The sequence below is a fragment of the Centroberyx affinis genome, unplaced genomic scaffold (genome assembly GCF_046629955.1).
Source record: "Centroberyx affinis isolate AG114_WGS23_722 - 3 ecotype Tasmania unplaced genomic scaffold, CSIRO-AGI_Caff_v1 ptg000046l_1, whole genome shotgun sequence".
NCBI lineage: Eukaryota > Metazoa > Chordata > Actinopteri > Beryciformes > Berycidae > Centroberyx > Centroberyx affinis.
The window spans coordinates 46101-70772 of NW_027278759.1; the positions used below are offsets into that span (position 1 = coordinate 46101).

General features: G+C 47.3%; 2 protein-coding genes across 2 annotated transcripts in view; both read left to right on the forward strand.

Annotated features, from left to right (window-relative positions):
• The first annotated feature begins 454 nt into the window (after positions 1–454).
• On the forward strand, positions 455–5336 carry rnf115b (ring finger protein 115b). Its single transcript, XM_071518375.1, has 9 exons — positions 455–532; positions 1536–1594; positions 1859–1916; positions 2006–2223; positions 3283–3351; positions 3458–3536; positions 3919–4012; positions 4446–4561; positions 4851–5336. Exons 1-9 carry the CDS (start codon positions 455–457, stop codon positions 4971–4973), a joined length of 894 nt encoding a protein of 297 aa, XP_071374476.1. The 3' UTR covers positions 4974–5336.
• A 1357-nt stretch (positions 5337–6693) lies between these two features.
• Positions 6694–24672, forward strand: part of ash1l (ash1 (absent, small, or homeotic)-like (Drosophila)) — a 32756-nt gene continuing 14777 nt past the window's right edge. The window contains exons 1-12 of the mRNA XM_071517778.1: positions 6694–6789; positions 7846–7942; positions 11020–11849; positions 12695–17141; positions 20109–20784; positions 20967–21140; positions 21314–21408; positions 21672–21745; positions 21902–21947; positions 22245–22353; positions 22559–22765; positions 23081–23227. Coding sequence (XP_071373879.1) covers positions 11235–11849; positions 12695–17141; positions 20109–20784; positions 20967–21140; positions 21314–21408; positions 21672–21745; positions 21902–21947; positions 22245–22353; positions 22559–22765; positions 23081–23227 — 6590 coding nt within the window. The 5' untranslated portion in view covers positions 6694–6789; positions 7846–7942; positions 11020–11234. The remainder of the gene's footprint in view (positions 6790–7845; positions 7943–11019; positions 11850–12694; positions 17142–20108; positions 20785–20966; positions 21141–21313; positions 21409–21671; positions 21746–21901; positions 21948–22244; positions 22354–22558; positions 22766–23080; positions 23228–24672) is intronic.

The window sequence follows — 24672 nt, forward strand, 5'->3', positions numbered from 1 at the left end:
TCCTCCATAAACATTTTTTATTCTCTGGCGACCCCCAACTTACCAGAAAGAAACTGCATCCATGATGTCATCCTGACTTGTTACTTTTCGGCCTCTGTATTTACTTGCTACTTGATCTTAAGTGCAGGTTCGTGGAAAACTGTTATCCAGCCATTGGAAAAATGCAGGTCTGATCCTTAATGATAAATCTATTGTCATTGTTGTTTGTTACTCTTAGAGTCGTATGTAGCTTTCCCACATATACGGTAACTTTGTATTTGAAACTGTGCCTGATAAATGTGTTGCCCCCTCAGTACTTGATGTCAGTGTTTGTTAACACTCGTGTCATCTGGAGCAGGCTTTCTGACATGTCATCCACTCTAAACCCTGCCGGACTGATCTGACCCATTAGACAAGCGCCCGAGACTTCTATGGGCTGCCATACCGACGTCAGTGACTGTGCTTTACCGTGAAGATGGCGGAGGCTGCGGCGACACCACAACACCGGTTTTTCTGTCACTGCTGTAAAAGTGAAATAGACCCCAAACTCCCGGTGAGTGACTTTGGAGAGAGTGTTTATTTCCCCCTGCGCTCGGCTGGCCTGAGAATGACTGCTGCGCCCATGGAAAAGCAGTTTATGAGCTCCGTCTCTTTAAAAAATAAGTGTGTGAGTTTGATTTTAAAACATTTGCTAGATAATTGTAACTGCTCGAGTATACAGTTGCGCACTTATAATCGTCTGTTGGTGTGTGTGTGTGTGTGTGTGTGTGTGTGTACAGCGCGCATGAGGACGCTGCACCAAGATGTTACTTTAGGGAGAATAAATCTGGCGATTCGCGTTGCCATATTTAGAAGCACTACTGTTGGCGACTTTGTGGCCAGCGAGTGGTCTACTGTCAGCTGCATGTGAGAAACATAAGGGAAGGGGCTGGGCGCTGCGCAGCGCAGCGTCTCCACACCACCAGACAAGCCAGCGCAGGGTTCCCAAACTTTGCCATGTCATGGACCCTGGACAGATCTACGCATTAAACCGTGAACCCCAGTTTGATTATTTTGTAACTGTTTGCACTACAGGTGGGCGGGTAACAACTTGTACAGTGAAGTTTAATAAAAAAAAAAAAATAGCCATGCTGATACATTCTTTCTTTACCTAGTGGCTGAAATAATAGTGAAATTGAGATTGCTAGAGACCCTCTTGAATCCCCCCAAGGACCCCTGGAGGTCCCCGGACCCCACTGTGGGAGCCACTGCTGTGGCGCATTTGTCGCGCAGCTGACACTTCTTTCTCATGGCGTGATTGCGCACAAATATGTTGTTATGATAGATCGTTGGGACTTTTGTGTGTGTGTGTGTGTGTGTGTGTGTGTGTGTGTGTGGGTGTGTGTGTGTGTGTGTGTGTGTGTGTGTGTGAGAGAGAGAGAGAGAGAGAGAGAGTGTGTATGTGTGTGTGTGTGTGTGAGAGAGAGAGAGAGAGAGAGAGAGAGAGAGAGAGATCACTGAGCTTCTGTTTCCCTTGTCAAATTTGAATAAACTCCTTGTGTTTTTTTGTCGTCAAGGATCTCATATGCCCCAGGTGTGATTCTGGCTTTATTGAGGAGGTGACAGAAGACTCCAGGTAGCCTACAGTTTATTATTACATTGCTGTTGGCAAATGAAAACCTTGCAGTTTTGGTGTTTTTCATGTTTTAACTCCAATTAAAATATTATATAGTCCTCTTTGGATTGAGAAAATTCTATGGAACTTTGGTTTATGAAGCCCTTTCAAAATCCCATATAGGATAAACTCAAAAATGCATGCCAATCTAAAAACATGGATTAAGAGTTGTGTATTCAATTTTACATCATTGATATTAAAACTGAATTTCACTTTGCTCTCCAGTCTGCTGGAGGACAGTACAACAGTGGCCAGTGAAGATTCAAACACACTCTTCTCAGAGGTTTGTCCCTACAAAAGTCTCATGACCTGAAAAAAGATCCTCTTTCTAAGGCTTTGTGTGATAGATTGCTTCTGTGGTCTCCCTGCAAGTTATGGCAGCTGCTGTTTATGGAGCGCTCGGCCCTGCTGTCGCATCCCCCCGCCTCAGAGTCTGACCCGGACGCCAGTGAGCAGGCACCTGCAGGTCAGACCGATCCTCCTCCTCAGGAGCCGTCAGGAGCCACGGACCCCAGAGAGCCAGAGTCTTCCTCCCAGCCCGGACGAGACCGGAGAGCGTCCCGGCCCGAACAGATGCCCGCAGTGGAAGGGTGGGTGGAGAAATCAGCAGTGTTAATTTAACTCTGAGAGTGTAAAAATCTGCATAATACCAGTGTTTATATAAGTCCACATCCATCAGAATTTATTTAACTCTTTTAGATAGTTTTGAACAGCTGCCCCAGAGACATATCAGCTCTATAAGAGGAAAAACAACTCTCCAAAGTTGTTCAGTGACAAAGTAACTGTCACTGAAAAGGCTTGACACTTAATTAACACTGGAACATTTGTTGTGTATATGTCCTGTCATACAATATTAATCTCAGTTTGATCTTATAAGCAGTGATGTACTAGGAAATAAACAGCTGAACTCCAGTTGGTGATCACCATAAGACCAACTACTACCAATATAAATAAAGAACAGCAGTGTTTTCACAAAAGGACTAATTTATAACTTTACGTTGAAAAGAAGCTATTTTCATGCGACATATGTAAATCTGATACTTCTTTCTATAATGTATACAGTGAATTTACATTATTAAGATCTGTCGGCTTCGAAAAGTGGGTAAACCTTTACAAATGAATGGTTAGAAAGCAGAGTTTGGGGGATTTACACTCAAAGTGTGTCAGTATGACAATTTGTATTTTCCACATGATCAAAAGAAGATGCTAATTGTTCAAACTGATGCTTTTTATTTGAACAGACTAGTAATTTCTCAGCTGCACTTGTCTGTACCAACTGAAAAGTCTATATTGAGTCATTTTGTTGGTACATAATGGTATGGTGATACAGTTGCTGTTTGTATACTGTATTCAAAAAAGCTATTTTTCATCTTGCATAAGAGCATTCCTGAACATTTCTTGGCTCAGTACTAGACTTATATGCAGGATAATACACTTGTAATCTGTCTTGTGCTTAGCCATTTTGACTGGAGAAATATGAATTTATTTAAATATGAATGAATTTTGACTTACACCTCTATCGGCTGGTTTCATAGCTCCAAGCGAAATCATAAAGGCACGGCATGAATTGAAAGTGCTGAATAAGAAAGTCTTCCTTTTGAAAGTACACTAAAGTAGACATCTTTGTTTTCTGTCTTTGTCCTCTGAAGGATCGTGCAGCAGTTCTTGGCCGGCCTGTTTGCCAACAATGGAAACCCGGGCGCCACACCAGCTTCACTGTAAATGCTTTTTCATTTTCCATTCACATCGTTGGCTTTTCATAATTTCTCATTTTTGTGACAATCTCTCTGCCTCTCTCTCTCTCTCTCTCTCTCTCTCTATCAGGTCCAGCATGCTACAGTTGCACTCAAACCCAGCGGACTATGCGTGGGGTCAGGGAGGTCTGGACGCTGTCATCACAGAGGTCAGTGATGTCCTCTCTGCTAAGATCCAGACACTGTGGCTGCGTGCCGAGTTGTTATCTGTTTTCTTTCCGTCTCTCGGTCTCCAACTTCAAACTCTCATACTGAGTCACAAACAACAAAACTGTTTCTCTTTCTCTTTCTCGCCTCTTCTCTTCTCTTCTCTCTCTCTTTCTGTCTCTCCCTCCACATTTCCATGCTTTCGTCTTCACCCCCAAACTATTGTAATTGCGTTATAAGCTGTTTATTTTTCTTGCTCTCTTCCATTCTTTAGGACTCTCTTGCTACCATGCACTTGTTTTGATTAGAGACGGTCTCTCTCTCTTTCTGCCCCCTTCCCCCCTTATATATCCATACTCTTTGTTTCTTGTCCTGCTCTCCTAGCTGTTAGGGCAGTTGGAGAGCACAGGTCCGCCCCCCGCAGAGAAGGAGATGATCTCATCCCTCCCAACAGTTAGTGTCTCTCAAGAACAGACAGGTGGGGTTCCCAGCACGGCCATCATCACTGCTTATATACACACACACCGGATGACATGCCACAGTCCCACACTATAACCTCTCACACTAATGAGAGCTTGGTCGGAAATGTGGAATTTGTGTGTAAAAGCTGCTAAACCTTTATCCACACATCATTTGATTGGGTCAGAAACAAGAAAGGGCCAAGAAGGAAAGCATTACAGATATAAAACAATACACAGGAAGAACAGGCAACAATATTACAAGTTTATTACTATATTATACTCTGATGGTGTGCAGACCTACTATACACATGTGGAGAATCATTAAAAATCTTAGAATTGAGCTTTTTCTTTCCACTGTTTAATCAAATCTCTCTCTCTCTCTCCCACACACATATACACACACTCTCACTCGTTCTGCTTCTCTGTGTGTTCCTTGTTTTTCCCTCCCAGACTGCAGACTGGAGTGTCCGGTGTGCAGGGAGGAGTATTCATTAGGAGAATCTGTCCGACAGCTACCCTGCCTCCATTATTTCCACAGCGACTGTATAGTGCCTTGGCTGGAACTGGTGAGGAACGAGGAGTGGCTGTGGTCAGCGGGCTGAGGGTTTTATTTTATTTTATTTTTATTTTATTTTTTTTTTACATATTATTAGATTTGTCACAGAGGGTTTCACAGTACGTCACACATCCGGACCTGAAGGCTCCGCAGACAAAATAAGAACGATTTTGTTACCTGAGGGTGCACTAATTTTATTTAATCTCATACCATAGATAACGTGCCACTACTGACATTTTGCCTGGAACTTGCCATGCTTTCCGGGCCTCACGTTTTCAAATGTCTCTCCCCTCCCACAGCACGATACCTGTCCAGTGTGCCGCAAGAGCCTCGACGGCGTGGACAACAGCCTCCCCCCCACGTCCGAGCCGCCCGAGCCACGCTCCATCAGGACGGAGCAACAGGAGAGGCAGGCCATCTGAGAGACACGGCCTGCGGATTCTACCTCCTTCGCTGTTTTCGTCGACTGCTTGTTTAACAAAATGATAGATCACACGCATCACCGTCATTAACTCTCAGACCCACTCGATTTACGTGCCTCTGCCAAGGACCTTTATGTTTCCCACTCCAGTGTCCCTACCGTTTTTTTGAGCTACACCACACACAAATGGAGCCGACAGTTTGCTGACACGATGTTGTGGAAGTGATGTGTCCTTCTCGCTACACTGGCCTCTTATGTGGTTTTCTGAATGACTGACCCAGATGTCATGAACTAATCACCATTGAGCCGCCAGTGGCTGTCAAAAATGATGGGAATTCACAGAGTTATGAAGTAACACTTTTGTATGAAGGCTCTTGGTAAGACGCTTTTTTGTAAGACTTCTTTGGCCTTCCTTTTCCACCTGATCTGACTCAGCGCTGTCCTCCTCCCTACTTAAAACTGTCATTAAAGCCAGACTCTGTGATCCTCGCCCTCTCCACCTCCTTTCTTTGCCCTCATCATGAATGTTTCCGATGCAGATTTACTTTTGTGAAGCACATCTCTAGATATGCGGTGCATCTTGCAGACTTGTGCTCTGACCATTCTGTTGGTGGATTAACGTGGCAGTTTTGTTTCAGTTAATGTTTTGCATATTTGCAAATCTGAGGCTCTACTCCATGGGTCTATTGTCTTTTGGAGCTGCATTGTTTTAACTGTCTAACAGATGACAGTTTGTTAAATTCCTGTCAAATCTCCCATAGACCTCCTGCTTATGCATGGGCTCAAAGAATAGAATAGAATAGAATAGAATTCAGGTTGCTCATTGATCCTATCCTTTTCCCCAAAGGACCACACTGGAAATAAGCTCCTGAGCTTTATTGAGCTTTATCTTTTAATTTGTGTATATCTTCTGTCCAAAGAACTGTACATGTGCCATTAATTGAAATTTGTCAATTAAATTCAATCAATCAATCCAGTAGTACAGAATAGAATAGACTAGAGTAAACTAGAATAGAATCGAATAAAATAGAGTGGTATAGAATATAATACAGTACTGTAGAATATAATAGAATAGAGCAGTATAAAATAGAATACAGTAGAATAGAATATTTGGGTAGAATAGAGTGAAACTGAATAAACTAGAATAGAATAGAGTAGTATAAAATAGAATACAGTAGAATAGAATAATTCAATAGAAGAGAGTGAAACAGAATAGAATAAACTAGAACAGAGCAGTACAGAATAGAATAGAACAGCATAGAAGAGAATACAGTAGAATTGAATAGAGTGGGCTATAACTACTGATTGATAATTGATTGTGTCTGTGTATCCCCCCTCTATATATTGACTCTCCCTCGGGCTCAGCCTCAGCCGGCGGTGCAGACTGGTCTCTGCTGAGGGCAAACACAGCCAGTGTGACAGTTGACTGTTGCATACCAGCAAACACACCCTCAGCCCAAACAGCTTCCCGTGTGAACCGAAAATAGTAAAATAATGAAATGCAGAGATTTTGGTCACACGGGCAGAGAGTGACCAGTGACCGCAGGGACCGCGTAGCCTACGACCGACATCTGCCCTCCTCTCCTCTCCTCTGCTCTCCTCTCCTCCCTCCTCGGTTCGTCCTCCTCCCTCCCTCCTCCCTCCCTCCCTCTCTGGGACTGAGAATGCCCGTGTTGTACTGACAGTAACGATACGGGCTGAGCAGACATGGAGGCCCGATTAACGAGAGAGGCCCATCCTGACACATCCAGGCTCAGCTAACGGCGTGTCGGAGAGGATTTCGGAGCTTCTCGGAAATATTACGGATACCAGCTGCTGTAAGGGAAAAGGGATTTTAGGGCCGAGGGAGAAGAAATAGAGGGAGATCCATTTCGGGTCTCTGTTGATTCAACGCAGCCGCCATTTTGTTGACAGTTGGTGTTTTTTTTTAATAACGTACACGGCGCTGCATCTATTATTTTATACCATTGTAATATGAATCGCTACATCGTTGCCTGTGTATTTTAGTCGTTTTGATAGTGTGTTTGTCTTTGAACCGACCATCGTCGGAAGGTCTTTCTGGTTTAGCTGACTTGCTAGTGCATCGTTAGCCGTCGTAGCTGAGATGTAGTAACACGAGTGCCTACGAGAATGTGACGGAGATGTAAGATTATGTACCTTACTAGTCTTATGCTGTGTCGTTTTTGCTCGATTTACACATATTTCAGCAAAGCGGTAGGTTTATGCCATTGATATGCAACACACATACAGTATAGGTTACAACTGTTTTGAATGAAATTTGCCTAAATTGTCTTCCACCAGGCTGCTGATAGATGGCTAGTTAGCCACTGCCAGTGCCATTGATACAATGTAGCACAGTCTGTCTATTATTGGACGGATGGTAGCTACTAGCTTGTTACAAAATAAACACAGACCTTCTCAGTGCGTTGGTTATAGCAAGGGCCAAGTGGCGACGCCATCCTTGATACTTTATTGCGTTGCCAGGTATTTCCAGTTATTTTGGAAACAATTTTGGAGCAATGCATTACATGTTGATGGTCTGCTCGAACCATCGCAACTTTGTATTTAGGGGCTGGCAAGGTTAACAACCAAATTTTTGTAGGTAACTGTAGCCTATTTTGTGTACTGTTTCGAGGTGAGATTTAACGTTCAGGATTATTACCTAGCTATAACCCATTTGGCATTTCTGAAAACAGTACAAAGACATCTGTTATGGGATTCCAGCTTGAGTACGTGGAACATGATAGTCACTCCAGGTAGTCAGCTCAGATCTTGGGCAATAATATTATTAAGTATATGCGTTAGATATATAGTATCTGAGATACAAAATTGACATATCTGACATTTTTCATGTTTTGGTTTTGGCAAATCAGCACTTGGAACATAAAATGTGTGGCCACCATGTTGATACGCACGAAGGGAGGACACAGAGCCAAATAATGTGAACACCGTTTCTGGACAATTACACAGGTGAGTGAATATGAAATTCCGATACATTTGGACTGATTTGCTGATTTTATTTTATTGCTGTTGACAGAGTGCCATGTTCATTGAATCAGATTGCTCACTGGTCCTATTTTGACAGCCCCGCAGCAGATACCAGTTTGTAGATAGTCTGTGTAGTAGTCTGGTAGATTTTACCAAAATAATTGTGTGATTGCATGCGGAGGATCAACCTCTCGCCTCTCAACCATTGCAAGTGCATGCCTTATAGGTTTGATTCGGTTTAGATAATAATCATGAGTATGATCACACTATGGTGAATTTGCTCTGAGTGATATGATTACGTAGCCTACAATAAAAAAAATAGAGTAATCAGCTCGCAGCCGCACGAGTTGGCCACCCGAGGAGTGAAGTGTTGTGACTGTGTATATTGTAAAACCGAAAGCAGATAACGTTACTTGGCTTCAACTTCCCGCCAATAAGTCATCCTTTGTACATGTTTAGAGAAAGCATAAATAATTACATTTCCACACACATATTTCACGCGTTGTATTGTAATAAGTCATCAGTCTAGGGAAACAGGCAAGCTTGTTAACACCATGACATGAACTTCCCTGAGCTCCTACAGTGGATGTTTGCGTGGTGCTGGTTTGACTGACACCTGTCATTCCGGTCCTATTTATTTCAACCTCTCGTTATTGCTCGTTTACCTTCGATATGAGTTCATTATAACCGTCTCTGCCGTTTAAGGCCGTTGATGGCGGTTTCTGTTATGCTTTTGCACGCCCGCTTATAGATTACACAAACTAATAGTAGTGAAGGAATTTGGGTTCCCCCCGAGAACGGCTGTGTGCTAATACCGATGGAGAATCAGCTATGGAAATGACATGGAGCTCTGTAGCCAGACGCCAGCCCTTATGTGAATGATGTGGGGGGTGGGTGGGTTGGATACTATTCCTCTGGCCAAAGGGAAATCAGCAGTTATGAACAACGTGTGCAAAAGTGAGGAGGGAGTGAAAGGAGGGAGGGAGTAAGGGGAGGAGAGAAATGGGAGGGGGCGCGGGAAGTTGTTTACTACGTTCTTGCCTGCTCCACCGTTTTCTTAGGTCGTTGACTTAATATTGATTCAGTGTCTCGTCTTGTTTAATATGCGTATTCGTTTCTGGCAATTGCTGTCATGTTATATGCCCTTGTTGCAACTTTAACTCCTGGTTATTACTCCTGAGAGTAAAATGAACTACAGACAGTCATGACTGATATCCTTCTCCAAATCTGATAATCTTTACTGTAAGACATTGCAGTATTGCAGTATGACTGTAAAAGGTGAAATGACTGTAATGTGTCTTACATGCTTTGTAAGTAAAAAAAAAAAAGCAACTCAGTGCCAAGCGCGGAAACGAGATGCTCTGGTGTCGAGGCTTATCAAAGTTTTCGAACTGTTGCTCACAAAATGAAAAGAGGTTCAGCTTAGCATCAGATCATTTACAGGGGAACAAGTGCCAGTAAATGGCTTGGCTTAGCTTGTTAGTCGTGAGAAGTGAGAGGAATGTTTTGACTCTCCAAGAGGCTTTGCTCTGCTCTGCTCTTGTGTCAGTAGCCTCTTACAGAGCTAGTAGGTACTACATCGGCTTATTTTTGGCCTCGCTGCTGTCAGAGCAGCGGAAGCAGCTAGTATCACTGCAAGCAGCTAGTATAAAAGAATGAGGAGAACATTTGTCACTCTGCAAGAGAAGGACACAAGGAGCTGAGCTGGGTGGGGGGGGTGGCGGGTGAAATGTGTTTTCGATTAAAGTAGGAACACAGTGACTTTAGTTTGTCTGCTGTTACTACTGCTTTCCAAGTTTGTGAAATAGAGGAGGAAGAGGATAGAAAAGCTTAAAGGAAAACGGGTGAAAGAACACAGAGATTGATGGAGTGTTGGAGAAAAGAGGGAGGTGTGATCTGAGTGTGGTATGTGTAGCGAGGGGGAGTCTGGAGTTTTGAGGCGAAATGGAGTGAGTAATTGAAGTAAACACAGAAAAGAGGGCGTGGGGAACTACAGGCCGGACTCCAAGAATCGGGTTGCGTTTACTGTGTGGTTCGATAAAAAAACCCCGTCTTCCTCCGTCTCTACTACTGTCTTCCACAATCATAATCCAAAACAAACATGGCTCTAAGACTCTGTATATAGCCGATTCCTCCTCTCTTGCTGGGACGCTTTACTGATGTGATGACTTGTATGACTTTCCTGAGGCTCCATTAAGTGGCTCCTTTAGTGCTCTCCACTAATGTAGGGCACACAGAAACCGCCGACACGTTGACGCTCTATCACTCACTCTCAGTTGCTGCTGTGGAAGGCTGGGAAAGGCGGCCGGATCCGCTGTCTAGTCCCAGAGGGCCCAATGTGCTGAGGTCACAGTTCTGAATTGCCTCCAAATGACTTCACCCAGAGAAAGCACCTGCTTGGGGGCGAATCCGCATTAAATCACTCAGTGGCCACAGGGAGCTGCAGACGACTTCATTGAATTGGGCTGTCCTCTAAGGAGCACAATTAAGAAACATGCTGCTCTTTGCTGATGCTGTGCTAGCCCAGACTGTGAGCAGTTTGCCACTTTTACAGAGAAACATTTTCACTGCAACTAATGAGGGAAGCTCAGGGATTGCTCATTTGGCAGCTTATCCCGTAATACCTTGGAAGGATGTGGTGATTTAGCTATTCACTCCGGACCTTGTAGGCTTTGTAGTTCTCAGGCGGACAGTTGTGAGTCCTTGAGCCTAGGGTTACGTGTCTCAGGTACAGAAACCTTGGCTGTGTAAATAGGTCACAGATTGTTATAGTCTGGGAGGACGAACACATCATAAAAAGTCACCCAGACAGGATGAAGGACAGCCTCTAACCAAATAGATGATAAAAACTGTTGCCCTGCCGCCTGTTCCCCTCCATCATTCATTATGAGACATTTATACTTTTCTGTTGTGATCTGTTATGCACTGTCTAAACTGTCATTGTTTGGTTGATGATCTGTGTTGCGGTGACTAATGTGGAATTCTTTGGCTTTGTTTTTCTCTCCCCGACCCTCCCTTTCCCTCTCTCTCTCCCTCTCTACCTGTCTTTACCTTCACAGTTGAAGGACGGAGAAAGGGCTGGACAGCCAAGGAAGGGAGAGAAGCCATCACAAAACAAGGATTGCTTCACTTTCACCATTATCCCCCTCCCCCCTTTTCCCCCTTCACCCCTATCCCATCTCCTTCTGGACCACTGCCTTTCCCCTAACAAAAACTGTACCTGGTATCCAAAACATCCCCTCCCTAGCCACCCCGCACACCCCCTAAATCTCTGATGGATCAGAAGATTCAGGGGGGAACTGCAACTCCACCCCCTCTTCCCACCGGTGCTCCCACCGGGGAGCGAGAGAAGGAGGGAGGGGGTGGAAAGAAAGAAGAGGAGGAGGAGAAGAAGAAGAGGGAAAGAGATAAGGAGGGAGCTCCTATAGTCTCCCCTGGTGCAGGAGGTGGAGGAGGAGGAGGCGGGCCTGGAGGTGCCGGCGGTGACCAGTCCCACTTCTCCATCAAAGAGAGCAGCCTATCTGAGGGCAATGTCAAACTCAAGATTGGTCTTCAAGCGAAGCGCATGAAGAAGCCGCCTAAGATCTTGGAGAATTATGTGTGCCGCCCGGCCTTCCGGGCCACCGTTAGGCACACGGGGCGTGGAGGCGGCGCTCGAGGAAACCGTGGAGGGGTGACAAGTGATGGGCCAGGCAGTCAGAGCCAGAGTCCTCCGCATGGCAGGGAGAGAGAGAGGGAGCAGAGTCCTTGTGTTAACAACAGACCGAACCCATCGTCTTCATCAACCTCCTCTGCTGCAGCTCCCGCACCACCTCCTGCTGCTGCTCCTCCAGCTAGCACTACCACCCCGTCACCCTCCCCAGTGAATGGGAGTGCTCCAGCTAAAAGGGTAAGCAGTGAGAACATATTGAGTTTATACATTTTGATTTTGAAATCATATTTGCGTTAAACACAGAATCCAAGCTGAAGAGACCTTTAGGAGTTGCACAAGAGGTGTTTGGCTGCATATACTGCCAAAACAGAACATTCAATACTGACAGCCAAATGTACATTTATTTACTCATACATCCTCTTTCATCACCTTAAAATGTTATCAGTCAGTCATTGGTAATGCAGTGGTCCACAGCATGGTTACCCTAGTAATCACCATGTTATTGCACAGATAAAGAGCAGCGCGTAAATTGTTCTTTGATTTCTTTGTGTTCTCTGCTGGCCTGTCTCTATCCATCATGCACCACCCCCTCCCATCTCCCTCCGTCTGTGTCGTCTATCCTCTGTCTGCCCGGCCATGTCCTCTCCTCCCCCCTCCCCTGCATGACCCCTCTCTCCAGCTCTCCCTCGCTGTCCCCAATCTGACCCTGATAAGTGTTATTGAGTCGAGAGGAGCTTTCCCCCTGGGCATGCCTGGGAAGCAGCAGTGGACAGAAAATCTTATCAATGAACTGCAATTTGCACAGGGATAAAGAAAACTCTTTTTAGTTTGGCTTGTACATCTAAAACCCATTGCTGATTGATAGTTTGTACTTTGCGCCTTGTCTTGAGAGAGAGTGAGATTGTGAGATCTCAATTGATGGCTTTAGTACATAACTTCTAAATCTTTTCAAGTGTTTAGAAATAAAATTGAATAGGCTATATCCATGATAATTTCCCTTGGACATTGGACAGCGCATTTCATGATCATTCTTAAATCAGTGCCCTCACTAAGGGTTTCCACATTGTTCTCTTCTTTTGCAGGGTCCACCAAAGATGGCCTGCAAGTCGGACACAAAGCCAGACGCGAAAACAGCCACCACCACGTCTGAGAGACCCCTGAATCTTCACCGCCATTCACCAGACAGCAAAACGTACCCCTCTGGAAAGAAAACACCCACTCCACAATCCAACCCCCGGACATCTTCACCTTCTCCACCAGTACCTGCATCAAAAGAACCCAGCTTCGAAGGGGTTAAACCTCCTCAATACACCTACAGCACTGAAAGTCAGAGGGACAAGGACAGGGGTGTTCAAAGTTGGGGAGCGCCCACAGTCACTGAGAAACTAGCTCAACTCATAGCGACCTGCCCACCATCAAAGACCCCTAAGCCAACCAAACCCGCAAAGATTGCCCCCTCCCCTGCCCTCCCCAGCTCAGGCTTCATGGCCCCCACCGCCAAACAACGCGACAGGGCTATGGCCAATAGGAATACATATTCAAGAGTGGTCCACCTTGCTCCGCCTCCTCCCGTGTCACGACCACCTGGCCGGCCTTATGGCTCTCGGAACAAAGACAATGTTATGGACAGGTCATCCAACTCGACGCCGCCGAGAAAAGAGGACACAGATGGGACTGGGAAGTCTAGTAGCAGCAGCAGCAACAGCAGCATCAACATTAACAATAGCAACAGCAGTAGTCGCAGCAACAGCCCTGCACTCACCTATGGCAACAGCCGACTGACAACCATGTCAAAGGACAGCATCAACGACAACAGCAACAGTAACAATGCTAAACCACAGTCACGTCACGCTCACTGCCCGCCCCACACCACATCTTCGCCCTCTCGTCTCATTTCATCCTCCTCCTCTTCCACCACCTCAGCCGAGCAGAGGACAGGGAGTTCAGTGAGTCACCCAGGCTCCCCTGCTCCCTCACAAGGACACCACGTGCGAGAGAGCCCTTCCCTGGCAGACGAGAGCAGTGCGAGCGAGAGGGAGCAGGACAGGGACAGCCCCAGAGACTTAACCAAGTGCCCTCCTCCATCAGGAATAGGAAAGCCAGAGGGGAAGGACAAGGGGGCTGGTAATCAGTCACTCCGAGTCGAGAGGGGGAAGAGCTCTAGCCCAAGTAAGCGCAGTCCAAACCGGGACAGTAGCCGCCCTAGTCGGACCAGCAGCCCCCCTGAGCCTGTAAGACAAAGGGCACCTTCACCGCCAGAGCCCGCTGACGGAGAAAGCTCGCCAATGCCTCTTAGAGACGATTCTCCTGATTCATCCCCGGACTCTCCCCCAGAGCAGGACAGCAAACCCCTGAAAAAACGCAGGGGTAGGAAACCCCGTTGGACCCGTGTTGTGAACAAGAACCAGACTCAAAGAGCAGGCCAGGGCAGTCCCTTCGACCAGAGCAAAACCGCCATGCCTTTATCTTCAAGCCTGGATACACCCCCGCCGGTAAAAAGACCTGTGGGCAGGCCTCCCAACCCAAATAAGGTCAAACCAAATCCTGTGCCACAAAATCCTGTGTCACAACTCTTCCCACCCCAGCCTAAAAAAAGGGGGAGGCCGAAGTCCAAAATGCCAAGGCTCGATGCCCCTGCTCGCGGGCGCCCTAGTAACAAATTGGCCCCTTCCAAGGTTTTCTCATCATTACTCAAATCCAAAGAGGAGCAGGACCCCCCTGTTCTTCATCCAGAGGTGGACCTGAACCCCCCTAAACCTATGCCTAGAAAACGGGGACGTCCTAAGCGCCTTCCCCCTACCTTACCACAGGAGGGTCAGCCTCCCACACTGGCTCCTGAGGCAGGGGACGCAGGAGACAAACGGTTCCGCAGCAAAGGAAACGGGCAGCTCATCATGAAAACCATCATAGGCAAGATCAATAAGATGAAGAGTGTGAAACGGAAGCGTATTCTCAGTCAAATCCTGTTGGGTCCAAGAACAGAAGATGCCCCTAGAGGCACCACCAGTGGGGTGGTTGGCTCTGTGGAGGCTGCAACACAGTCATTATCCTCCCTGGCTGCTTCCTTCGGGGGCAAACTAGGGCCACAAATCAATGTCAGCAAAAAGGGCACAATATACATGGGAAAGAGGAGAGGCCGAAAACCAAAAGCGACCAGTTCCACTTCCAAAGCTCCAACGCCACCACCAGAACCCTTCCTATCCCCGAACACCACTTCCCCTCTTCATCACCACCAGTCCCAGTCCCAGCAGCACCAGCTCTCCTCTTCAGAGGTCTTCCCCTCCCCCTCCCTTTCCCAGTCCAGTGGAGGCCACAGTCCCATCAGTGATGCTAGCTTTGTGGAGCCAGGCTCAGTGCACTTTGCGGGTCACTCCCACTATCACTCTCACCCCCATCATAGCCACCACTCGTTCCCCTTCCCTCCCCCCACCTTTTCAGCCCCTAATCCTCGCACCCTAGGGCTTGGCTCCTCGTCGTCCGCTGCGGCCACAGCAGCCTCCCAGAAGAAGTCATCTTGCCGTGGCTACCATCACCACCACCACCATTACAGACAGCACTACCACTACCATAAGCTCTCCCCTCCCAGGCCGCTACATCCCACCTCCCCGGCCCCCCTCAGTGAGCTAAAAGAAGCCACCCCGTCGCCGGTCAGTGAGTCGCACAGTGAGGAGACAGTGCCCAGTGACAGTGGTATAGGAACAGACAACAACAGCACGTCTGACCGTGGCGAGAAGGCTGGAGGGGCGGGTGGTTTGGGTGGAATGGGGATGCCACCTGGGATGGGCAGCGGGTTATTAATGCCAGGGGTCATGAGCTCAGCAATGGGACCGGGGGTGGGGCTTAATTCCAGAGGCAGGCGGCGACACTCGTCCTCTGTACTTATGGAACATCCCTCCCCCTCTCCGTCACCCCTCGGGGCGAGGTCATCACCTGACCCCCGAAGGCCTCACCCAGCAGCTCCCACCTCCTCACTATTGGGACACAAAGAGAAACATAAGCACAAGTGCAAGCGCCGGAGCCATGGCTGCCCTGGCTACGACAAGCTAAAGAGACAGAAACGGAAACGCAAGAAGAAGTACTTGCAGCTGCGCTCCCGGCGGCAGGACCCAGACTTTCTGGCTGAGCTGGATGAGATCGTGGTGAGGCTGAGCGAGATTCGGATAGCACACCGTACCACAGGGCACCGGCTGGGCAGTGGGATAGGCATGGCAACGGGAACAGGTAGAGTGCCAGGAGTGGGGAGCAGGGCCAGTGGAGGCATAGGAGGCACAGGTGGCCCTCCACCACACCATTATCTCCCCAGGGACCTCCTGCCTACCATCTTCAGGATTAACTTTAGTGGCTACTACTCCCCTCATCCTGCATACCCCTGTGACCCACTGCACTATGTTCGTAAACCAGACATGAAGAAGAAACGGGGACGGCCTCCCAAACTGAGGGAGTCCATGTCTGAGGTTCCCTTTGTACCTGGGCTTGGGTTCCCTCTCTCCAGCGGTGGGTTCTATCACCCCTCCTACAGCGTTCCTTACTCCTCTGGGCCACTGGGGTTGAGCTACTACAGAGGTTATCCTCCGGCCAGCGCTCTGTACCCCCACCCACACCACCAGTCACCCCACACAGCCCCATCCCACCACTCTCACCACTCACCGTCTTTCCCCCCTCCCCCTCCCCCATCCTACATGCACCACCACCACCCCTCTCACCTCCTGCTGAACCCCTCCAAATTTCACAAGAAAAAGCATAAGCTGCTGAGGCAAGAGTACTTGGGAGGAGGCAGGTCCCCTGTCCTCTACCCACCCATGTCCTCTGAGCTCTCCTTCAACTGGCACCATAAACACAAACACAGACACAAACACAGAGAACGCTGCACCGAGGAGGATGGGGAGGAAGCAGGAAGAGCAGGAGCGGGGAGCCGGGCCACTGCAGGGATTTCCGACAGCGGAGCGTCGGGGAGAGGGGAGCGAGCCAGCAGTGTTGGGATGGCCGAGTCATTACAGCGCTGCCGCTTTGGACGAGACTCCTCCAGTGCCAGTGCCAGCAAGCAGGCAGCTGCCACCTCAGCCAACTCCCCTTCCTCATCCTCATCCTCTTCTGCGGAGAGGTACAAGCGCAAGGACAGCTCCATGTCTTGTCTGGGGCCCTCCCGGCTAGCACTGGGCACCAGCACAAAAGGCCACCACCCGGTAGAGTCCTGGTTCAGGATGGGCAGCTCTGAGGCAGACTATGCTAAGCTGTCCCGGAGCCAAGCGGCACCCGGCCAGGGACCCTTCTCAGATGGACGGGCTGAAGACCCAGTGGGCTGTTCAGACAGCGAGGACGAGGAGCCCCTCACGCCCCTGGAGGATATAGAGCCTGGAGCCCAGGATTCTCCAAACCATACAAATCTGTTTGCCTCTGCCCTAACCCGCAATTCCCTGAGGGGGGGCAGGGGCAGAAAGGCTGGGGGAGCCACAGAGAGCTCCAGCTTTTCCCGCATGGACCGGACACTGAGGAAGGACCGGTCAACGTCAGCAGAGAGGAGAGAGACGGGTGAGTCAGCCGCACCGAGGGTTTGAATTACAAAGGGACCTGTATAAATATGCTAGCTACAGCAGAGCATCCATTGATAAACTGCAGACTGCATAGTTCATTTAAAATAAAGAAAAGGCTGTCCAGGTATCTTATTTATAGTAACCAGTAACAAAGAGTAGTAGGCAGCTGGAAGGCTATTTGCATTAATTTGTTCTTAGAAGTTCCTTTCACAGCACTGAATCCCCTGTGATTCATGTAGTCCTATAAGCTTTGGTATTTGATAGGCTATTCTGCACAGACAATCTTTCGACCCAAATTGAATTTGACATTGTTGAAGGTTATTGAAGTCAATTGTGCACCAAATTCATTTTCCAAAAATAGTTCTGTTTCTGTTGCCTCAAGAACCATGTGGTTGAATATGATTGGGTGATGTCTGATGAGCTTTACGGCTTGGCACAACTGTGGTGGAACTGGCACAGTGTGCAATCAATTAGTGGCTGCAGTGATTCTAGGACTATATATTTGTGCAATAACCCTTTCGGAGACTGCCATATGGCAGAGCAAGTGAGCTCTCAATCCTTGCTTGATCTCTGCTCAGTGAAGCCTGTGTATCTCTTGAAAATCCTTCAGAGTACCCAGAAATGGTGTAGTGGTTAAGACCTCTGTCTCTGGAACCGCATGCACCTCAGCTGTCCTTAGATCAAACACTGCTAGAACATTCTCTCTTGCGTCTGTGCAGCCCTCTCAGCTGTCCCACTGCCTGAGCAAAGAAAAATACTAAGGGGAGTGGACTGCCCATTTTCCTTTAAAAATCCCCTGGATAGACACAATGACATCCCCTGTGCCTGCACTGTCTCTGACATTTGGTAGCCCTTACTAGTGATTAAGGGCTTGGCAGGAAAAGCCCACATAATGACTTAAACTGACTCCACTGTGAGTGTGGATGTCACTGTTCAGTTGGCCGCAGTAGATATTACATTTCCACAAGAGTGCTCATCATGCTGTGAGTCTAGGGGTGGAGTATTTTGTTAACAGGCTATATTTGGTAGACGTTTCCCTCAAAAGCCCATAGTGTAAGGCTTAGTCCTGTCCGTCTGTACACACAGCACCTGGGCTCGTCTAATATCGCTGAGCTAAGACAGCGCGCCTCAGCAACGATCTTACTTCATCAGGGTGGCTCCCATTGACTGAGACTGATGTTTACAACTGTGCACACAGCGCAGCAGTGTGTGTGTTTGCATGTGAGTATTATCTAATGTGTGTCTGCGTGCGTGTGTGATTGAGGAGGGGAGCTGTAAGGAAGGTCCCTGTTGAGGCAGTGTGGTGCGGCTTGGACCAAGCCAATGTAATCCTGGATTAGAGCTCAGGACACGGGGTCATCCAGTGGTCACAGAATGCACCGTGAAGGTAGAGGAGGCTAAGGGCGGGGACTGGCATACAAGACTGAGTGTGGAGTGATTGAAGAGGAGAGATGCACAGGGTGAGGGAAGAGCAAGGATGGAGACTGATGTGAAGAGTGTAATGTGATGTAATTGAAGGGGCTGTAGGGGAGGCCATGGATGAGGAATAGCACAAAAGGCTGGGTGTGAATGAGTGAAGAAGCAAGCGAATGGGTACAGAAATAACTCTGAGAATCTAGTAAGTTAAAAGAGAGGCGAGGGTAGGGTGAGAAAGGCGAATGTAAAAAAGGCATAATGAAAATGAAGGGAAGAGGGGAGAGGAACATGATTGGAGAGTGAAGAAAAGAGTCGTCCACGGTTGAAGGAGGAGAGGTGGGGGATGTCACACAAGACCAGAGTGAATGAGAGAAGAAGAGAGAGAAGCAGAGATGGAGAGGGAAGAAGAGTTTTGCCAGGTCGGACAAGGGGAGGGTGAGAAAGTCAAGGATGACAAAGGCGTGCAAGAGTAATGTTAATGAGGAAACAGACGAGAGAACGGAAGAGAGAGGAAGAGGTATGGAAAGTGAAGAAGAGTCTTGTAATGTAGGAAGGGGAAGGTGAGAAAGGCAAGGGTGAAAAGAGAAATGTGAGTGATGCAACAGGAGAGAATAGAGGAGGAAGTTATGTGAATCGAGAGTGATGCAGAGAGTCCTGTAAGGTCAAAGGAAGGGAGGGGAGGATGAGAAAGTTAAGGGTGAAAAAGGGCTTGTAAAAATAATGTGAACCAGGAAAAGGAGAGCGTGTAGAGATTGAGCGAGTAATAGAGATGGGGAGTGAAGAGTCTTGTAAAGTTAAGAAGAAGAAGGTGAAGCCAAAGGTTAGTAACTTAAGTGATGATTAGTGGAAATGAGGGAGAGGATCACGGAAAAAGAGCAGGGCCTGACGAGTTGAAAGAAAAGAAAAGAGAGGATGAGGGATGCGGAGTGAGGGAAAATGAAGAGCGGTGAAGAGATGTTGAGTGATGGAGAAAAGTCTTCTACGCAGCTTCAACTACCATTAAATGCTACCAGCCTATTATTAGTAGGGAGCTGAATAATTGGTTGGTGAGTTTAATATGGTGTTTGATGCTATGTTATGTAATTAGGCCACTTCAAACTGTGAAGAAAATGTGACTGTCGCCCTCCAGACGGCTTGATGGCGGTTTCCTTCATTTTGATGTATTTTTTACAGCTACAAATTGTAAGCTCTCATGAATAAACATCAGTGCTACAATATTTTATTATAGAGCACAATGTTGACGTTAAAATATATTGCATTCATCTCACTTTACTAGACCTAGGTCAAATGATGATGGATGATGTAAATGATTTGTTTTGTTTGCCACATAGGTCATAGTGCCATACAGGAAAATAAAAATTACAGGAAATTATTTGAAGGTCAAATTAACATACTTTTCTGTGATTGACAGCTGTCTGAATTGTCCTAATACCACACAACAAATGGCAAGAATTATTTGACAATGCTGTTTGTCTCGGAGACCTTACTACTATGTCTGCAGCATGATAATCCCATTCTCTCCATATGCCATTTGTATTTCTCTGACTAGGGGCGTCGGGTGTCCAGACGCGAGGTGGTGCCCTCCCGACTGCCGAGGGTCCCGAGGGGCCTCTGCACCACCGGCAGCAGCACCACCACCAACCTTCTCTGTTCCACTCCCACGGCTCTGCCTCCTCCGCCTGCCTTTCCCCCTCCCAGGACTGTTGCCTGGATGCCTCCCTGCCTCACCACTCCCACCGGGTGCAGCCTCCCAAACACAGCCTGCACCACGTCAACAAAATCCTGCGTGCCAAGAAGCTGCAGAGACAGGCTCGTACAGGAAACAACGTAGTGAAGAAGAGGGGCCCCGGGCGTCCCAGGAAGCACCCGTTACCTTCCCCGCCGCCCTCGCCTCCTCCTGTGGTGGAGGTAACTCAGACCAGGCACAGGGACAGAGGGGGAGATAGGGGAGGAGGGCCAGGGGGCAGGGGGTGGGAGGGGGACACTGTGACAGACGCTATCGAGTCGGTGGTCCAGGGCCAGCGCAGGAGAGGCCAGAAGAGGAAGCACTGGGACAGAGATGGGGAGGAGGAGGAGGAGGGGGAAGAGGAAGAGGACGGGGAGGCGGAAGAGACTGAGGAACGATTGCCAGACAGAGAGGAGAACCTGGGCAACCTGGGGATGAGGCCCAGAGCCGGGGGCGGAAGAGGCTGGCTCACCCAGGAAGAGCTCCACCGCTTTCGTGGGTAAGCACATTTTCACTATAAGATCACATGTTAACCTTTATACCTAAGAGGTCTGAAGTGTGGGATACTAATAAAGGTAAGTTTCGCAGCACGTACTAAACTTAGAATTTAGCAGGAGTATATATAGGAACATTTATCAAGTCCAGTCATCACTAGAAACCAAGTCATGGTTCTATTTTTAGCTCACTGGAAGGCAAGCCAGATGGCCACTGCTCCCCGGAACGCCCAGGCACCGTCTCCAGGGAACAAGCTCCACCCATGCCCATAACCAGCCAACGGGAGAAGAGAGCAGCCAGACCTCCAAAGAAGAAGTTCCAGAAGGCGGGACTTTACTCTGACGTGTTCAAGACTGAAGAGTGAGTCTTAAACAAAAACTCCTGTTTCAGCCCGCAAGTGCACCATCATACTTAACAACAATTTGCTGATATTCACATTTATTTTAGTTACTAACATACTACACACCATCTTTCTAGACTGTTTATAATCTGCCTATATAGACATTTTACTATTTTTCTACTGCGTCTTCTAGCCCCCGGAGTCAGCTTCTGCAGCTGAAGAAAGAAAAGCTGGAATACATACCTGGGGAACATGAGTACGGACTGTTTCCTGCTCCTATCCATGTTGGTGAGTCTTAAACTGAATTCGTTTTTTTGCACTTTGTTATGACATCAACAAAATATGGTTATTTGACTCGGGAGTTGTGGATGAAGGGTTATTAGTTTTCTGGGCCTGGAAAAGTTATGAAAAATGATGCATATCCCAAACCACTTTCTGAAATGTCAGTGAAGTGACAGTGATGGAATTTGATGTGCAGGAACCCTGAGAGTACGCTTTTACAAACCAATTTTATTTTGTCTCCCTGATTTTCCCCTTCTCTCTTTTTTTAGGCAAGTACCTGAGACAGAAGCGCATTGATTTCCAGTTGCCTTACGACATCTTGTGGCTGTGGAAACACGATCAGGTGATCAGTCATGTCGAGTGCTTAAGTGTTTTTAGTGTTTTTCCATGCTCAGAGTAAAAGACCGAAGCATAGACTTAAAAGCTACAGCCCAAATGCAGGCCCACATAAGCATTTGTCTTCTCTGTGCTAACCGTTCTGGGTTTTTTTTGGTTTCAGCTCTACAAGAGGCCCGATGTCCCCCTTTATAAAAAGATCAGATCAAGTGAGTATCGGCATTGGTCCAGTGATCCAGTTATCTGGACAGAATGTTATTTGTGGCCTGATCAACTTATGTGGTTCCCTCTTTAATCCATGGGACACAGGGAAATTTGTTACATCTATTGCTTGGGAGCTGTGGCTTTGACCCTTGCAGTCCTTATTATTGGTTGTGTGTAATGTTTGCAATCTAGGAATTTAAGCTGATTCCACTGACGTACTCATTGCTAGTCACACTTGATGAGAGTGTCAGGTTAAAACTGTAAATGGAAAATGTTAATCCCTTCCTATCTATGTGTTGCAGACGTCTATGTGGATGTGAAGCCTCTCTCCGGTTATGAAACGACCACGTGTAACTGCAGATCTCCTGAGGAACCCGTTGAGAAAGGCTGCCTTGATGACTGCCTGAACAGGTACAGGGACATGAACACTGAAACTACACTTCATGAAAAAAGCGGCTTTGTGCTTCCATTGGCTAATTTATTCAACTTTTGATAACATGGCAAGCTAACAGTTTTCCTTTGTAAAGCCAGAGCTCTGTTATTGTTCATTCAGACATTCTGGAAAGTGGATTAGCAGCTTCAATTTACATTTATTTAATTCCCTGTTCCCCACTAGGATGAGCTTTGCTGAGTGCTCTCCCAGCACCTGTCCCTGTGGGGATCAGTGTGACAACCAGCACATCCAGAGACATGAGTGGGTCCAGTGCCTGGAGCGATTCCGTGCCGAGGGCAAAGGCTGGGGCATCCGCACCAAGGAGCCCCTCCGCTCAGGACAGTTCATCATCGAGTACCTGGGAGAGGTGGTCAGCGAGCACGAGTTCAGGTGAGAGAGACGACCAGCTCATGCTAGTATTGTGCATCTGTCACATGACCTGCATAGAATTTGCAAGTACTTGTTGGTTGATAGGTGTCCCTTGTGTACGAATGTCAGAAGATTTTGCATTTTCTGTGTCTATCTATCTCTGTTTCTCTTCCTCCGTCCCTCTCTCAGTTTAGGACTTTTTATTTGCACATACATAATAATGAAAGAAGAAGGCAGAAAGAAGAGGGAGAAAAATACATTTCATGCCCCAAGGAGCCTTTAAAAACATTTCATCTCTCTCTCTCTTGCTCTCCCACTCCCTCCTCTTTCTTTCAGGAGCCGTATGATGGAGCAGTACTTCTCCCACAGTGGCCACTACTGCCTGAACCTGGATAGCGGCATGGTGATTGACAGCTACCGGATGGGCAACGAGGCGCGCTTCATCAACCACAGCTGTGAGCCCAACTGTGAGATGCAGAAGTGGTGGGTGTCACGGCAGCTTTGTCTTGGTTCCTCCTAATGTCCTTGTGGTGCCTTTGGGTGCTCACCAAAGCCCAGATTTGACTAAGCCTTTTCAGGCAGGAGCGTCAGCAGTTGCTACTAGCTGTTTTGGACAGATAATCAAACCAGAACTGGGACAAATTGTGTTTCCAAATATTTCTTAGTGTTTTACAATGATGACAAAGAAGGAACGTTGCTTTCACTTGAACACTATGTAGAGCTCGAGAGGTGCTCTATGGGAAGTGGGGCAGTTTATGCACGGATCTAATTCTTAGTGTTTGTTTTAACCCGTTAGGAGTACCAGATGGGTGGGGTTTACCACATTAGGACAGTTCAGATACTGTCAGGTAAGTTGTCAATCACTATATAAAGAGAGCGGGAGAAGAGAGTCAATTGGAAAATGTTACAGCTTGATTATTGAGTGGTTGTTGAATTCTGAATGCTTCAGAATTCATGGTAAATAAACTTTGGAAAATGGACTAGCCTATAGCCTAAATAGTTTCAGTTTGATACTGACAGACTATATTTTGTTATAATCTACATATGTGCCAAAACTGCAATTTCTGACTTATTAACTACTGGGCCACCTGAAAGTGAGACAGTTCACTAGTGCAGTTTGCTCTTTGTTTGCATATCTGATGATTTGGGTGAGGTGGGCTTTTGGTTCTAAGAGGCATACTAAGTAGTACAACAAAAAGTAGTATAACTATGAACCAGAGAACCACAATGCAAACACAGTTGGGGTCAAAAACATATTGAGCATAGAAATTATCTTTCTGTTGTGATATCATCCAAACATAGACAAGTCCTTCTACTACTACTCCGGTAGGTTACTACAAAGTCGGTATGTGTGCGTTTGCATGTGGGTGTGCTTGTGTGGGTGGTGGGCTCACTTACTGTGCCAGATAATCTTTGTTATATTCATGTTGGAAAGTGTGGATTTATCACAGTTAATCACACAGTGCACCATAACCTGTGGTTTTGTCCTTGTCACAAGGATAAATAATCACAATATGATTTTTTTTGTCCATGTCGTGCTGCCTTAGCTTGGGTGTCTTGCTTAATAGCCCCTAAAGAGGCAGGTGGAGCAGGTGCACTTCATCGTAAAAATGAAAATGCTTAACAAGTCCTCTAAACCCCACCCTCATTAGTGTGGTTGTGCGGTGGTAACCTGATGAGATCACCTCCGTCACTCTCTGCCAGAGTTAAGAGAGCTAAACGGCTTAAAGGCCTTTCACCGCACTAAAACAATTCACTGGTTTCCTGACCGGTTTAGGATTGTTCCCTCAGCAGGGGTAAATCCACTGCAGTCAGTCTGGTTAAGTAGGCCTCCCTGCTACTGACTTCCATAAGTGAAACCTACCTGGTTTTTGTTTAGCTGTGGTTTGCCAGTATACAGTGAAATTCAACATGTGTCACCACCATTT

Excerpts from the sequence above, each read along its gene's own strand:
- rnf115b (XM_071518375.1), top strand. The coding sequence starts at position 455 with ATGGCGGAGGCTGCGGCGACACCACAACACCGGTTTTTCTGTCACTGC. Across the intron at positions 3,352-3,457 it reads GGCGCCACACCAGCTTCACT|GTCCAGCATGCTACAGTTGC; the intron begins GTAAATGCTTTT and ends TCTCTCTATCAG. Across the intron at positions 4,562-4,850 it reads TAGTGCCTTGGCTGGAACTG|CACGATACCTGTCCAGTGTG; the intron begins GTGAGGAACGAG and ends CCCCTCCCACAG.